Source organism: Apiospora aurea, assembly GCF_038362705.1.
Source record: "Apiospora aurea strain CBS 24483 chromosome Unknown utg000001l_segment0_segment0, whole genome shotgun sequence".
NCBI lineage: Eukaryota > Fungi > Ascomycota > Sordariomycetes > Amphisphaeriales > Apiosporaceae > Apiospora > Apiospora aurea.
In genome coordinates, this window is record NW_027117388.1 from 3,177,960 (window position 1) to 3,194,845 (window position 16,886).

Below are 16,886 nucleotides of genomic sequence, written 5' to 3' on the forward strand. Positions count from 1 at the left end.
TGCTTGTTTCAACCTTGGATGGACTAACACGAGACAAAACCAACCCCGATCCCTCTCCAAAGCATTCCGTCTCCATAGACCAACGACACTTACACACATACCGAGCACCGTTTGGAAGACGTCTTATTTGTCTAATTACCCGGATACCGGCCAAGACAACGACCGGTGTTTGACGCGCAAACGGCATAAACCGAGAACCTTTAACCGGCAGTTTTTTCAACAGCCAACTCTCCTAACAGCGGGCTTGTGTCATTCGCCTGTTCTGGCTCATAATCCTTTGCTGCCCTCTGCAGGCACTTGACCAACAGTAGCCTCGACCTGGGGGAGATGCCAGTGTGCTGAAAACCAACCATATCCTGATGGGGATTCATCCTAGGTCAGACTTCCACCATCACCCCTCGAACCTTCAAGATACACCTCCGCCCGAGATAGAGACTCGTGAATCCCAGGACGCTTTCAGGTTGTCATCACAACCTTCCCGTGAGATAAGAGCACCTATTTCGCCTCCTATGTCCAGCTATGATAGGAGCATCAAGCCCATTATGTCGGCAGGAAACAGCTCTGAAGAGAGCCACTCACGCAATGGGGGCAGAAAGAACCCGCCCCAGCAACTACCATCGCTAAGTAGCATCTTCGGTCCTCCCAGCCAGATACGCCCTCTACACTCGCCCATGACGGAGAGACCCAGTCCCCTCTACTCCCCCTTGGACCGGCCACGTTCGGCGGCTGCCAACCCGGAGAGGCACAACTCCTCGTCCTACTTCCCTACCACCACAACACCAGCGCCACCGCAGCGCAGCGTATTCGAGCCAAGGCACGAAAAGGAGAGGGTACCGTTACCCTCGGTCGGATCCCAATTCCCAGGTCCCATCTCACCAAGGCCTAAAGACATGGAGCAGTTGCAAAACATCCCACGTGAGGAATCGAGGTGGAGTTCGCAATCTAGCCTCCAGGACCATAGGAGACCGGAGTACGTCTTTGGCACTAGGGAGCCCTCCGTCTCTTTCCGCTCGGTCAATGATCGCTATGAGTATGCTCCGATGAGCCATAAGATGAGCCACGATTCTATGGCGGGTCTCAGGGAGCAAGACCCTATGCGCCCGGCTGCTGCCTCTGGGTACTCGCCGGCGGCGGCGACCAGCACTACGGCGTCAGAAGGTGCACCCGTCAAAGATGGGTTGGGTCCCAAGATTTGGACGGGTACTCATTTCCTTCCCCGTTTTGTCAGACAAGCCGAAGTACCTGGGGAGGGTCTTTGCTATTTCTATGACGACGGCACACACTGCAAGACGGTTATCGATGGCGAGCAAGTCAATGCACATTGGGGAGTGACTAAAGCAGGGAAGCCCAGGAAGCGCCTCGCAATAGCATGCTTGACATGCCGAGAGAAGAAGATCAAGTGCGATCCTGACTATCCTCGCTGTGTACAATGCGAAAAGTTCGGGAGGACTTGCAGATTCAAAAATGCGTAAGTGCTACTACGCCTGAAATGGTTCACACCCGGATTGCACGGCTAATGGATACCATCTAGTCCTCGAGGCGGCCACAACACGTCACCTGTTGCATCGCCCAGCGGACAGGCCGAAGTTCCACGCAACTTTGGAGCTCAAGCCCGAACCGCTGAGCCCGGCAGACCAAGGAGTGTATCGAGCTCCTCAGTATCTCCCCGCACCACAACACTACCTCACCCGTCTCCTGAGCTACCTGGTGTACCGGCCAAGAGGATGCGTATGGACTATGACCATTACCACTCCGAGAGCAGGGACAGCACACGGTTCTTTGAGCCCCCCCAAGTTTCAAAAAGCAAATCTTGCGTGGCAGAGACGTGATTTACCTCGCATACACGAGGATCTTCTTTGCCGTACTTGGCAGACAAATCCGTACGTCTCTGATCCTCATGCCACAAACACTGCCATCACATCCTTTTTCAACCACATCGAGACCACCGCGCTGCGCTTTCTGCCGGCTCAGCTGTTTAAAACCTGGGTGAAGAATAATGCTCATACCAAGTCTCCAGAAGACCTTACGCTCCTATATAGCATGCTCGCCTTCGGCGTACATATGAACGGCGGCCCCAGGCATCTGGCACAGGAGCACGCCCAGGCGGCACGGTTTGGGTGCGACAGAAGTGCCCCTAGCCTGCAACTTGTCCAGACGAAGCTTGTTCTTTCTTTGTTTTATCTGGCAAACTCGCGAGGCTTCGACAGCTACGAGATGCTGGCTAGTGCAATCTCCGTTGCATTACTACTCCGGTATAATATCGAATTGGGCCAGCTCCCAGACGAGCTCGTCCCCGTGTCGTTTCCTTACGCCATGAACCAGATTACGTTCGAAGAGTGCCGGACGAGGACTTTGTTTTCATGTTACATCCTCGAGAGAACGAATGGTCTATTCCCGTCGCGCCCGACCTTACTGAAAACTCGAGACATCTTCCTTCGGCTGCCCCACGACGAGACCTTGTTCGACGACAATATGGAGCGCGTTCCCGAAACCCCCATGTTTGACGTGGGCCGGGATATCCCCTCGTCCAGCTCGATTGGTATCATGGGGTATATGGTTAACATCATTGAAATCTGGGGCCGAGTCTTGTCTGGTATACGGAGGGAGGCTCTGGGTGCGGCTCCGGTGGAGTCAGAACCCCGGTTCATCGAAAGAATATCGGAGAGGTTACGACAGTACGGCGATGCCCTACCGCCCAAGTTCCGCTTTACGGACCCGAACCTAGCAGAGGCGACCGAGGATGGCGTTGATGGGTCTTTGATTACGTTACATCTCGTGCATCTTCTGACCCGCACCAAGTTCACCCGGCATGCCCAATCCGAGATTGCCAGAACGCTCCAGGCGGACGCCATTTCTCAGAAGTGTTCTTCCCTCGCAGGTGACTTGATGTTTGCCACGGTGGCCCTACGCGATCAACTGGTGAAACGGCGAGACACACGGGCACCCTACCTTGCCACGACGCTCGCGGCGCAGGCAGCTCTCGAGGCCATCGACATCATGACTGCGAAAGGATCGATTACTTCGCTACCCGGTTCGATTCAAGAGATCACGGCGTCCAAGGAGTTGTGCGATGCAATATCGTCCAGATGGGAGAACGCTAAGATACAGAAGGAACAACTAGACGACAGGATGGAGAAACTCAATCTTCTCCGCGAGAGAGGTGCTGGTGCTATAGAAGACCCAGTACCCGGCTGCGAAGTCTATCGAAAGGCCGGTACCCACGACGGCAGCCACGTCATGTATAGGGTGACTGAACCACTTGAAACCCGATTTCCGGTCACCCTCGATGCCATGTACGGACAGCGGCAGACCCGAGCATGAAGCAAGAAAGAGGATGCCAGGGCTTGACCCGGGATGCACCCGCCCAGGCAGCCAACGGCGTTTTCGACAATACTTTTACACATTTCAACATGAGTACATCACGGCTTGATTATATGTAGCTTGGGGGCGGGAGTGCATTGGGGGCGCGAAGGCCGCGACGGTACAGGAGAAGCAACTGTGATATATGTTTTTGATACCTACTTTACATATCTTTTTACACATATGGGAGAAGCCGTCCGATTTTAAACATTTTTATTTCATGTATACCCCGAACATCTTGTTCACTTGTACGATACGAAAGCCGACGATGGGTTCTTGATAACCCACGAGACATATACAGGCGCCCCTTGAATGGCAACTTGATTGCAACTCTTGTGACTACCTCCTTGCAGCCGGTGACAATGCTTTTGGGGTGCATATGACGGTTTTTGTTTTGTGCCCTCTCTTTCTCTATGTGTGTGTGTGCGTGCGTGCGTGACTCCGGCCTCGTCCCCCTCAGGCTTGCTCGTCTGCGCCTGCTTCTCCGGCGGCAAATGAAAAATAGAAAAAAGGCATCCCAAACAAGCTGGCAGTCGAGCAGATCGTGATATCAGGCCACTGTCCAGACCACAGGGAAGAGACGGCGATCTGCGCTTGTGTTGATGGGATTTCCAAGGCAGGCCATCCCCCTTGCAGCCAATCAGTCGAGTGCGTGCATGCTACGTAAGTGCCCCCCCTTTCTAGCCAACTTATGTATCTGACCTAGTTTGCTAAGAGTCCCCATCGTCGGATGACAGCACGGCAACAAGCATGCTGCTTGCCGATCTATGGATGTATGGATTGACCGAACGAGCCATGGTGTGCAACGTTGTACGAAATTTATATATATATATAGCTAGATAGCTAGATAGATATATGTATATACTTGTATAAAGGCGCCTCAACCCCCCTGCTGCGACCCCCTGCCTGACCTGGCGCCGGCAAAGAACGAGCAAAGGATAGTAGTGCGTTTGTCCAGTCACGTCAATAAGGGAACAAGCATTGGTATTGGTGGTTGAGAGTGGTGACCAGTGACGTCTTCGTTCCCAGTAAGGGATCTCTGTGTCTCTCTCACACATCTGGTGTGATGGAGATGGTTGCTTGTGATTGCCTCATGTGCATGCCTTGTCGATATGGTACATATTTCCCCGGGCCGGGGAGTTTCCACGCTGAGAAAAAAGAAAGACCCTGTGTTGTGTTGTCACATCATGCCATTCGTTTCATTTCTATTTCTGTCGCTTCCTGCCAGTTGTCAATACCGGCAGTTGGCCGTGGTTGCTACCTCGACAAGCAAGCAAATTGCCAGTGCATTGGACGTAATCTATCCTTGCATATCTGCGTTAATATATCTGTGTGTGTGCGTGTGTGTGTGCAGATGCAGATAGATGAGGGTGTACTCCGTACATCAATGCTAAAAGGACACTACATTGCATGCCATCTTGATGTAACCCGCAACACGTCGCATTGTATCACGACACCTACCTCGTCTCCTCCGCTTTCCTTCTTTCCACACACACACACACACACTCTCTCTCTCTCTCTTTTTCCCTCTCCTCTCTCTGTCGTAGTGTGCGGCACAGCACAGCACAAGGAAGCAAGGTGATATCGCTTTCCCTCGGCAGAAGTGTCGAAAGGTGACCCGGCCTCGGCAGAAGGCCCCCCCCCCGCGACCTTGCGAAAAAGCAAGATTGAACACCCCACCCAAAAAGGCTTTCACCGACAAGCCGTGCCCGCTTTCAAATCCCGGCGGCACCGGAGCTATCGGGGATGAGAGGAAACGAGGGAGAAAGTGAGTGTGTCCTCAGGCTCCACGACCACTCAGAGACAGACAAGTACCGGGGCACCCCTCCCCAGTTCAACTACCCCGACTGACATAGTAAGTTCTATTTTGAATGTTTGCCTTGCCTCGTATGTCAAAGAAGTAGCACACACCCCAAGTGCTTATCTGCTCCATAAGCGCAAGCATGCATCAACGATGGGCGTGTCAATCGACGCCTGCCCGCTTCTCTCTGTCACTCAGCTCCTGCCCGACAAATCTCATGGTCAAGATCAGGACCGGGCGACGGCGAAACCGGGCCTGGCTGCCGTATTGGGGGCAGGATGGGAAACCAGCCTCCAGCCTCCGTCCGCGTTCGCGCCACAAAGCTCAAGGTCAAGCGGACCCACTTTGCTTGGGCCTTTCTTTCATCGTTCCACATACCACCATCACATACATATAGGTCTCCAGCATATCCCAACAATCAATACGTATCCATCTACTTATATGCATGTGTGTGTATGCATCGAGGTACAGCGCCGCCAAGTACCCATATGACAGCCAGCCAGCCCATGGGGCTATGGGGCTACGAACCCCCAACCCTGCATGCACCATCCATCCCCTGCCACTTAACTTACTGCTGCTATTGCTAGGTATATACAAGCAGGTGGCCGTCCGTATGTATACACAAATGAATGGGTACCAAGCCCGGCCGAGCACGTACCAAGGTACAGACGGTACTTTTCTGCGGGAACGCGGCAGGCGTCTGGATGAAATGCCGGGAACACATATACATATATGTACCTAATCTACTTGCGTGTTCGTATCGCATTTAGTGAAGGGATTGTCAGAGATGCAAAGACAGAAGGAGCAAGTATAAAAGAAGAAAAAGAAGAGAAAATAGTGGGCAAGGCTGAGGTTGCACCGCATGTGCAGGATTGATGTAGCTGCGTTGTTGTCGTTACCTATCAACCTGCTTGAAGATGATCCAGCTCCACCCGAGCCAGACGAGGCCAGAACCAAGCCGTCTGGCATCTGGTGACGCTTGGCCATGGGCAGGCAAGCCGTTCAGTTGAGGCACCATGGATGGCCGACGACATCTTGCTACAAGGCATCCGGGCCATTAAGGGCCATGGCGTCGGCTCTGCTACCCCCTAGCTTGGTGTAGCTCTTCGGGAGCTCCCTTTGTCAGGCTTTGGACGTCACTGATACTCTGGCTGAGACTTGCCCGGTCACCAGCCGCCGGGCGTCTGAGGCCAAAAGCCGACGGCGAGAAGAACTTGGCCTTGTCATCGGTGCATCTGACGAGCAAGCGCGTACGCTGGTTTTGTACATGAGCAAGGAAGGGGGTGCCTCTGTAAGACCGGGTGGGATAAACAACCATGGCTACGCAGAAAGAAGCTGGGACGGCGCCGACATTTGCCGGGATGATGTTGCTGTACTATCGCAGTAGTAGCAGCATCGCGATCAGCTAGAACACCAGTGATTGAACCTAGTCGCTATGAAGATCTTGACATGTTCTTGGAAGTCTTTCCCAGCGGAGCACAACCCGATAATACATCCCCCTCGCAAGCGACAACAGGAAATGCCGCATGATGCAAAACCATATCGGCCCGGATCCATCTGACGACGTGATACAAACAAGAAGGCTAAACGGCCCTATGCGGCTAAGTCGGCGACCAAGGGTCTGAGGGGGAGGAGGGGGAGGCAGAGAGGGATGGGGCCGACCCCGGCCTAACGATGCATCTCTCATTGTACTGTACTATACTGCAGTCTTCTTCTTCCCACTCGGCCGAACACCATCGGCCCCTGTCGTCCTCCAAGAGTTCACGGATGCAAGAGTATGCTCATAGGGTCTTCTGGTCTGCATGCAACTGAAGGGTTCTAATAGGTGGGTTTTAACGCCTCGCCGCGTTGGCGCGCAAGAAGTCAATTCATTTAATCTTAGATTGTCAGTCTTCTCGATACCAGCGTACCGGAAACCCTGGACGACAGCTCCTCTCTCCGAATGTGGCAGGCCTTTCACCATTACGGTGAGACTGGCCCAAACCATGGCAACATTGTCGGTGAAGGAGTGTCGTGCCGCCGGCAGCATCCGTTCAATTCCCATTTGCCTGCCTTGTCTATGTGCAGAGAATCTTCTTCCATCAACCCCTCCACCTGGCTCATTGCCACATTATCGTTACAGCGTAGCGAAGCGGACAAACGTTCTTATTATTCCACAAATTGTTTTTCGCCGGAGCAATCCTGCGAAGGCGGTCCTTCGTCGAAGCTTCGAGCTAGGGTGATGCAGTCCTACTTTCATCACTACAAGCTCACAAATCGTCTCCTGTGATCGGCAGTGTACAGCCATCGACGTAGACGTCTAAGAGCTGGGGTATCTCGAGCACTGATCAAGCAGGTCGGGAACCCCCTGGCTGGCCGAGATGTGAGACCAATCGCTAAACATGATTGCATGGCAACATGACTGGACGTAGGCGCCGGTGAAGACTCCGCTCGGTCGCTCAGAGACGGTCCTCGAATGAGGTAAAGTGAATTGTACCAATCCATGTGTTGTTGGGTGGTGCAGGATAACAGCTCCGCCAAAATCACGGTTCCAGAGCCGTATCGCTCTGCTTGAAAGCCTGACTAGCATAGTCCTTTGCCAAATCCCACGAGGCCTGGGCCTCTCCGTGCTGTTGTTGGACCTCGTAGGATTGAGCAAGGAGGCCTTCCGCAACGCTCATCCACAAAAGATTATGACTCCTCTTCGCTTGCATTGCACCTGCCTTTGCACTCTTGAGAGCTTGGTCTCCAACTACATCGTGGAAAAGCTTTGCTCGCATCAGATTGAGTGCAATCGACAGACTGAGGACATCACCGAGGGCCTTAGCCCCGTTTAATGCCGAAGATAGGTGGGATTTCAACTCTGTCATTGGAAGGGCAGGATCAGTCTGTATGGCGGCTGAAACGATGTGCCAAACAGTGCGAATGTGCTGGTTGGGATGGCGTTTGCACAACGGCCGTAGTTGCTCGAGCAATTCGGAGGTCTGCTGGTCATCCCGGTGGTCCTCATGTTGCATAATCCATATACGGTTGAATGCTGCAAGCAAACGTACATCGGATTCGGCCTGCTTCCCAGTCCCTTGAAAACTGCCCTCAGTGTCGGTGCTGAGGACAGGGTGCTGATAGATCGAACTAGCCATGTCTAGGTGCCCTATTCCTTGATGATAGACTCCTCCAAGGTAGTAGGTGTATACTCCGACAATGCCCTCGATGGAGCCGGTTGCTGACGGTTGGACTAAGGTCTCTAGCTGCGACACACATTCGCCAACTTCTCGCCATCGACTTTGGGTAGCGAGATGGAGACCTCGGAGGATTTGTATATAGCACTTTAGCTCCCTTCGCCACTCGGCACATCGAATGGCCTCCTGTAACGAGGTAGGAATGCTCCTCATTTTGTGACTATCTGCCAGAGTGTGTTAGTTTTCTCATCGGAGGTGCAGGGTTTGCTTATGCTCTTACTCCTCTCAAGCTGGTTGAGTGCCTCGTCCCAAAACTCGTAGACTTTCATATCGGTACGTCGCTGGTCATACAGGGTTCCAAGACCGCTATACGTATATCTGTGTTCCATTAGCAGCTGAATTACTTTGCTTCACTTCCCAACAGAGCACTTACGTCATGACAAATGCTTCTAGCTTGCTCCAGAAAGACATGACCAAGTAGTCACATGTGTCGCTTTCCTGGCCCGGACGAATCACCGCGAGGGTATCGGCACTTATCACTTGCCTGTTGGCAGCTTGCTTCTTGATCGGCAATAGTACCTGTGTATCGCTTAAGCTCCAGGAATTGTCTTTGAGAGACTCATCGACACGACGCTGTAAAAGTCGAAGCTTTTGGGCTATTAGCCCTGGAGATTGCTGGTGCAGGCTACAAGCAAAATCCAACATGAGCAACAAAATGTCGACTTGCGGAATATGAATCGACTCATCCAGCTGATACTGCAAGCATTGGGCAATGCATTCCTGTATCCGGGCGACACTGTCGTCCTTGGCGTGCTTCAAAAGGCCGAGCCCCTCTAATAGGGATGCTAGCACAAAGATTATGTGGTCCTTTCTTTGTAGTGCCAGCTCTTTAATGGCCTTGAGGTTCTCCATAGCGTGGACGTCTGAAGGATTTGGTGATTCCAAGTACATGGAGGCTTTGAATAGGCGTAGAACGTAAACCCAATGCGTGTGCTTGAGCCTAACAAACTGTCAGCAGATATATGTTAGCTGCATGGTGCGCAATAACTTACAACTCGGCATCTGCCACGTGGGAATCTATGGCCTTGATCGCCGCCTTTCCTTTCCGTTGTGATAGCATCTTCAACTGCAGAAACTGCATTAGGTATTTCAGGTCTGCATATCGATACTAAATGTGCGTCAGTTATAAAAGCGCAGCGAGATTGGATGCATGAATGTATAAAAACCTTACCTTGTCACATAGGGCCATCCCTTTCGCCAGCGCAGTCTCGGACTCCATGACATTATTCGTCTCTTCGCACAGAACACTCGCATATCTAAGCTGCAGCCTGGCCTCAAGCCTCGGGGCCAGCCTATTACTGTTCAGAACCAATTCCAAGCAGCCTAGACCAGTCGCAATGAGCTTTTGATACTCTTGGACTGCCTTGGAGTCCAATGAGTCAGCTACTTGCAACACCCCTTTCCGCGCCGCAGAAAACATGTCCTCAGCGACGCAGATTAGCAAAGAGTTTGTGTCCTGGTGAGGAAGTAGTCCAGGGGCAGGAGACCTCGTGGATCCAACACTCGGGCTTCGTGGCAAGCCTTGCGTGTGCAACCGCGGGCTCGCAGATACACGTCCAACATGGTCCATCCTGGCCCCAGCTACACTACTCACACTGCCATTCCTGCCGTTGTTCTGCTTGAGTTGCTGCGGATATTGCGGCGACTGTGCCATTATGGGCGAATTCACATGCGGAGAGTTCACACGGGACGGTACCGGCTGGTAATGCTGGATTTGTGGCGACGAATATGACTGCGGCGGCTCTTGTTTCACTGGAAGCTTTGCGGAATTCAGTTGAGGAGTCGTCTGGTAAGATTGAGTTGGAGAGGGAGCCGGTCGAGCCATGGATTGCGATGGCGTTGGGGAGGGGGCCGGCGGAGCCATAGGTTGCCAGCTCATCGTAGGCTTTTGCGCCTGGTGCTGGTGTTGATATTGTGCTTGACCATGCTGCTGCTGCTGCTGCTGCTGCTGCTGCTGTTGCTGCTGTTGTTGTTGTTGTTGCGCAATTTGTACCTGCTGTTGCATTTGTGGTGAAAACGTGCCAACACTGGGCTGTTGCGGCCTCGGCTGCTGAACGAAGCTCTGTACCTGCCCCATCTGTGCAGCGTAGTTGGCGCTCTGTTGTCGATACTGCGCCTGTTGCTGTTGCTGTTGTTGCTGACGACGTTGTTGTTGTTGTTGTTGCTGCTGCTGTAGCAGGCTCGGATGGTGTAATTGTTGGTCAAAGATAGGATTGAAACCCTGCGATGGGTTCATATGCGCGGCCGCGTAGTTGATGGATGGAACCTGCTGTTGGGGTTGAGGCTGATGTTGGGACTGTTGCGGATACCCGATGGGCACGAATGAGGCATTCTGATACTGCGCGTAATGCTGTTGTTGTTGTTGCGGCGGCGGCGGCGGCGGCGGTTGCTGCTGCGGCTGTGGTTGTCGCTGCGGCTGATGCTGCGGTTGCTGGTTGTATCCGGGTTGATGATGCTGCGGAAACTGCGATTGCGCATTACCGTAGGCATCGAAGCCGTTGTGCATGGGCTGCTGCTGCCATTGCTGACCATTCTGGCCATTGTAAAATCCCGAACCGGGCAAGGAACCTCGATAGGTCATGTCGAAGCTTCGCTCACGGCATCATCCACCAATCAATCAATCAATCGATCGTTCTTTCCTCGTTCAGGCGGCCATTGAGGAGCGGTATTTTGGTTTTGTCGGATGCACCTGGGCTTAAACTTGGGCAGTGGCAGCCGTGCTTGTTCGGGAGACGACTGTCGTGGAAGCGGGCTTCGAGCAAATGGAAACGCCCTTTATTACAAGCCAGGCGCAAATTGATGAGAGAGGACTCGATCACGGCTTCCCATGACTGCCACGGCACGCGCTACACGTAGATCAGGTGATTGATTGATTTAACAGTCCAAGCGCGCGGAACCCTAGCCGCCCTCTCCCGGTAGGCATGTAGTTACATTCGAAGTATCGTCTAGGTATATGTGCAACATCTCCGCCGCCTTTTACATCAATGCTCAGGCTCCAAACGCATGGAACCTGTCCTTTGAAGTCGGGCATGGATGAAGGGAAGGGGTCTGGCACTACTCTTATTCCAAAGCGAGCAATCCAATGCAATGTCAAGTATGGCCATCGCCAACGTCTTCGGGGCTTGTGTTCGAGGGGTACCTACAAGAAAAACGGGCCATCGGAGATCCTTGCTACTTAGATCTCCAAGTTCAAATCGGAACCTGAAAGAGACCAACCTCCATCAATGGACGTATAAACTACATGTATATAATTAGAATATCTATAGTATGTTCCATACTGGAAAGCATGATACTGTGTGGACTGTCGCCAAATCGACAGCACCTCCCGCATGCATGCATTTGATGCATGTTATAAACAACAGACGGTCGCCCGATCTATTGGTACAACCAAATGATACACTCACCTAGAGAAACCGAGGCTCGACCCAAGGACAACTATCCACAACGTACATAGCGTCTCATCCGGTTAACACGCCGTGGTGGAACCTACCGCACTGGTGCAGAACCACCTCGGAGCCTCATAACTTCAACCTGCCTGATTGTGATTGATTCCAGAGTGTTCCTCGCTATACACGCGCCGGTTCTTTTTCTAGTAGACCTTCATTTCAGTTGTTACTTTGCGGCGCTTTGGAATCCAATCTAAAGAGGAAAAACGAGGACAAGATGGAGTGGTTTGGCCGTGCAAACGTGGACTTCCATGCCTCGGCCACGCCCATCAAGATTAGCGAGAAGGATGGGTCGCCCAGGACACTGTTGGACATTTGCCAAGAGACGGTGCCGCCCTGCCAGCTGAATCCGCTGCTGTTCAACGGCCATCTGCAGACGTGCTGGACGGCCGCGAACAAAGAGGCGCCGCCGGTGCACTACAAGCGGCAGATCTTCGAGGCGGAGCACAGCGGCTACTCGGGCAGCTTCACCGTCGACTTCTTCACCCCCGACGAGGCCGACGAGGTCGACGAGACCCTGCCCGAGCGGACCACGTACTTCAGCGACGAGGAGCTCGCGAGCGGCATCGGCTCCGACGACGCGCGGCCCATGCTGGTCGTCCTGCACGGCCTGTCCGGCGGCTCGCACGAGGTCTACTTGCGGCACGGCATCTCGCCCCTGCTGGAGAGCGGCGCCTGGGAGGCCTGCGTCGTCAACTCGCGCGGCTGCGCCATGAGCAAGATCACCACGGGCATCCTGTATAACGCGCGTGCTACGTGGGATACGCGACAACTGGTCCGCTACCTCCGTAAGACCTTCCCCAACCGACCCCTTTTCGGGCTTGGCTTCTCTCTGGGTGCATGCATCCTCACAAACGTATGTGATCCCTCCCCTCCTCCCATCCCACCACTGCACGTTTTGCCTGGTACTAATGGCTGGTATAGTACCTGGGCGAGGAGGGCGCCAATTGCCCGCTCAAGGCTGCCATCGCGTGCGCCAACCCCTGGAACCTGGAACTTTCAAGCAAAGCTCTCAAGCGGACGTTCATAGGACACAACCTATACTCTCGCGTCCTCGGCAGTACGTCCAATTACTACCCCCAGCCCCTTTTCTTGCTTTGGTAATTCTCAGTATGCTAAATGAATTGATAAATAGCTGCCATGAAGAAGCTAGCAGAGACGCATAGGACCGAGATCGAAAAGTTCACCGACCTCAGCATGGAAGAGCTGACCAAACTCACCTACCTTTACGAGTTCGATCGCGTGGTGCAGTGCGCAGCCTGGGGCTATCCCACGGAAGACGCTTACTACCGAGACGCCTCGTCTGTCGACTCTGTTTTGGCTATCCGGATTCCCTACCTCGCCATCAATTGTACAGATGATCCTGTAAGTTTCAAGCTGCCAACCTTACAAAAATCTCAACGCGCCGACATATCGAGCTCACACAACATGCTATGTAGATTTCCGCAGCCGAGTCATGGCCAGTCGGCGAAATCAAGGCGAACCCCTATGCGGTTCTTTGTGGCACCTCGCTGGGCGGACACCTGGGATGGTTTGAGATTGGCGGCGGGCGATGGCACAGCAAACCTGTTCGTTAACACCTTTACCGGGCCCTCCATTCCACAGCACACCGACTAACTGTTGCATCCAGATTACCAACTTTTTCAACTACATGGCTTTCAAGGCCGATCTCACAAAGATCGAAACTGAGAAAAAGGACAACACTCGGACGTACCATGCCGGCGCGGAGTTTGACCCCATGCGTCGAAAGATGGCGGTTCCCCTGGCCTAATTGGTGGCCCGTGATATATGCCTGCGTTGGAATTATATAGATTGCCATTGGCATGATAGAAGACGATGGACCATAAGTCCATTTTCAGAAACCTAGATTGGGACGGCGTTTGCTATTTCTTTGGGCGAACAGAGGTATCCTTTAGACGGCAGCAGGCTTCGAGGCTATATAAATACAGAGTAGAATGCAAAAAGAGCTAAAGCAATACATTCCTTATTGGCCAGCCACACGGGTTTGGGGCCATGTTATCCTCGAAACCAAGCTGGGTTCAGTTGGTGTCTTCTGTCTTCGTCAAACTCAGCTTAATCCGCCAGTTGATGAAGTCGTCGGTCAATATCTTGCCGTGGCCGGCCTCTTCCACCCGGCTGACTTCAATCTGCTTGGAGCCCGGTGCTCTGCGGATGCGCCACACTCCATCATCATTGATGACTTGTTTCAGCCCTGTTGTCCTCGTTTAGCATTCATCCCGAGCAGCACTGCATCTAAAGCTTCATTGTTGACAACTCACAATCAAGAAAACTACTGGCAAAGTTGATGCACATATCGGCGTTCCACGATTGGACGCCACGTTGCATGGCCTTGGCGGGTATAGATTCGGTGCGGATTTCCTCAATCTTGCGGAGGATGCCGCCTTGATCACGAAATCCAACGATTATCTTGGGCACACCCAACAGGAACGATTGTATCCAGAACTTCATCAGCTTGCGCTCAAAGTTCTGCATGCCACGCTCGTCACGGATAGCAGCCGATGTTTTGAGCTCGACCCAGTTTATCGGGGCGCCCTTCACTTGAGGCTTCGCATCCCAAACTGTAGAGAATGCGGTTAGTTGCGAGATTCAAGGGAGAGGGGAAAGGGTGGTTTCGTTTACTAACCAGCATCAACTTCACCACCAAGGCATAATATTGACTTTCCAATTCCTGTCCGAACCACAGAACAGTATTGGGCTTTGTTGCTCACAATCTCGTTCTCTCGGTTCTCAATGTACTCTCTACTGGTCTCTGCCCAGGTTGCAGGTAACGTCGACAGCGTCTCGAACTTGTAGCCTTCACCTGTGAGCTTTGGTAGGGTCTGGATCAAAGTAGGGCTGCTTACCCCAGAATGTCATGACTTCAGGCGAGAACTGCGGTTGGTGGTGGCGGCGATTGCCAGTATTCTGACGGTTTCGCTGCTCCTGCATCGAAGCTTGTTTGTAGGCGTGGTTCTCTTCAATGAAGCTGCGCATAGCGTCAGCCGGCACTGTACGAAAAAGGGGGTTTAGCCGGTCGTCGTGCATACATGCAGTCCTTGTTTAAGTATCAGTACGAAATTCCTAGTGAGAGTATGACGGTAAGCGCACTTGGTATAACGTAGCATTCATCTCGAAGCTTTATCAATGATGAAAGTCAGCAAGTCTCATAGTATCCAGGCTTGGGTTCACCGCTGCACTGGACATACCCGTCTCGGTCCTCAAAGGGGGTAGCCATGATCTGTCTCCCAGTCAGTGGGGTCCTATGTCGAAGGAGCTCAGGGGTTGGCACCTTAGTCATCATACCACGCCATGTGACAACCTGGGCATCAATCTTCTTGCCCGTCTCTTGCTCGTGGGCAATGAATGCTCTGAGAAGGCTGTCGAGATGCTCATCCTGAGAGTCATCGTGTTTTTCAAAAGATTCAAAACCTTGCGACAGATCCGTGCCTAGCTGGGGCGGATAGTACCATCTCAGTGACGAGTCGCCCAGATGGAACTCATGGTTGTTGTCGTATGAGAAACAAGCGAATTCCTATGGGAAGTCAGGTACATCCGCCCTCATGACTTAAATACTGCATGCAGCCCCATGGATTTCTGTCGGGGTGAGAAGGACGGGGGCGTTTGCTTTCTCACCTTAGGGCGCTTGAGTGGCTGCGACTCCCCGGTGAAGCGACCAATCGGCTGGATATCAAATAGATCAGGCATACTGTCCAGGCATGTGCTGGGTTGTATATGTTGCGTTCCAGATGAAGAGTATACTTTGGCGTGGGTATTTGGTTGTCCAGATTGTAGGTTTGTAAGTTGGTTGTCGGTTCTTTGTTCGAGCGTTTCAACTCGCGTGGTGTTGAAGACGACGAATTAGCGGGCGCTGCACCTGCGTTTAGACGGGTGCCGTGCTGCAGCTCTAGTACAGGGAACAGCATGCAGCCCCCCTGCTAGCGAAAAGGTAAGCTTGCCTTGTAGCGGTCGAAATTAGAACACCACCCACCCCGCAACCAAACACTGAACCAGCAACAAGCGAAGTAAACATTTGGGGATTTGATGCGGTTCTTGGGCTGTCGGTACATATCAATCAATTGATCGCACTCCCAGAGCCAGAGGCACGCACTACGTATGTACTTGCATACCTAATACAATACCACCACCAATCGATAGCTACCAATCTTGAGCTGCAGCAAACAATGGCTTCAGTCTCGCGCGAGGATCCCTTCGTCGCCCACACAACCGACACAAACCGATACCCTCCTATAGATTCAGTATATCTACGCCACCAGCATCATCATCACCACCAAGAACATCCCTTCGCTCCTCGCCGGCCGAGGTACCAACTGTATCACCCACTCCTCGCCGCCTCGTCTTCTCCGCCCGAAATGGCTACCGAGAACCAGCAACCTCACAATCACCACCAACACCCACCGCAGCCCATGGCCCGCCACGCCGCCGCCGCGCCAAGACACAACCGGACTGCTTCTGCCGCTGCGAGCGCATCGACCGCGACAGTACCTCAAGGTCCTGTGCGGCGCAACCTTTTCCAGTCGCAACTCTCGCGCCGGCCTACCTCGACCTCATCCAACTCCGCCGAGACTCTGCGCATGGATGCCGATACCGCATCTAATACTTCCGATATCGTAATCCGGGACGAGCACGGCGACTTCGAAATTGGCGATCCGCCCACACCCCCAATGGACGAACCCGAAGCAGAGGCATTGGACGATATACAAGAGAACGAACGTAAGATGGTTTCGCAACGGTGCTGTCTGCAAACAACTGATTGGGTCTATATCTAGGCGAAAGGCAGAAGCTCGCCGAAGTCGTGAAACATCACCAGATCAACCACAACCGGGGACCGGCGCAACCTGAAGGTATGGCTTATCTGCAACACAGCTGCGGCGGACTTTAAGCTAATAATCGTGGGGTATAGAAGTTATGGAGGCTCTGCGGGCCAGCATGCGGGCCCAAGTCGCTGCCCTGTCCGAGGATAGCTGGATGTACGAGCCCGAAGCCGAGACACTCGGTCAATGAGTTAACTTCCCGACACGAATGCGCGCATGTTCCACATCG

The 16,886-nt window shown here is 53.1% G+C and overlaps 5 protein-coding genes across 5 annotated transcripts; 3 read left to right on the plus strand and 2 right to left on the minus strand.

Annotated features, from left to right (window-relative positions):
• Positions 1 to 311: 311 nt before the first annotated feature.
• Positions 312 to 3,321, plus strand: PG986_000988 (uncharacterized protein; the record flags this gene model as incomplete). Its single annotated transcript, XM_066837210.1, has 3 exons — positions 312 to 1,468; positions 1,532 to 1,793; positions 1,849 to 3,321. Coding segments are annotated over 3 exons (2,892 nt in total), but the record flags the coding sequence as incomplete, so codon positions are not given.
• Positions 3,322 to 7,683: 4,362 nt separating this feature from the next.
• Positions 7,684 to 10,960, minus strand: PG986_000989 (mitochondrial membrane protein; the record flags this gene model as incomplete). The annotated part of the gene is made up of 5 exons (XM_066837211.1): positions 7,684 to 8,543; positions 8,600 to 8,697; positions 8,753 to 9,319; positions 9,372 to 9,487; positions 9,551 to 10,960. 5 exons carry the CDS (start codon positions 10,958 to 10,960, stop codon positions 7,684 to 7,686), a joined length of 3,051 nt encoding a protein of 1,016 aa, XP_066706104.1.
• A 1,082-nt stretch (positions 10,961 to 12,042) lies between these two features.
• PG986_000990 (uncharacterized protein) lies at positions 12,043 to 13,596 on the plus strand (the record flags this gene model as incomplete). Its single annotated transcript, XM_066837212.1, has 5 exons — positions 12,043 to 12,681; positions 12,750 to 12,885; positions 12,961 to 13,190; positions 13,265 to 13,393; positions 13,456 to 13,596. 5 exons carry the CDS (start codon positions 12,043 to 12,045, stop codon positions 13,594 to 13,596), a joined length of 1,275 nt encoding a protein of 424 aa, XP_066706105.1.
• Positions 13,597 to 13,864: 268 nt separating this feature from the next.
• On the minus strand, positions 13,865 to 15,530 carry PG986_000991 (RAI1 protein; the record flags this gene model as incomplete). The annotated part of the gene is made up of 6 exons (XM_066837213.1): positions 13,865 to 14,037; positions 14,105 to 14,404; positions 14,470 to 14,640; positions 14,690 to 14,880; positions 15,032 to 15,357; positions 15,459 to 15,530. 6 exons carry the CDS (start codon positions 15,528 to 15,530, stop codon positions 13,865 to 13,867), a joined length of 1,233 nt encoding a protein of 410 aa, XP_066706106.1.
• A 665-nt stretch (positions 15,531 to 16,195) lies between these two features.
• On the plus strand, positions 16,196 to 16,847 carry PG986_000992 (uncharacterized protein; the record flags this gene model as incomplete). Its single annotated transcript, XM_066837214.1, has 3 exons — positions 16,196 to 16,556; positions 16,613 to 16,687; positions 16,747 to 16,847. The coding sequence occupies 3 exons, from the start codon at positions 16,196 to 16,198 to the stop codon at positions 16,845 to 16,847; spliced, it is 537 nt and encodes a 178-aa protein (XP_066706107.1).
• Positions 16,848 to 16,886: the final 39 nt, after the last annotated feature.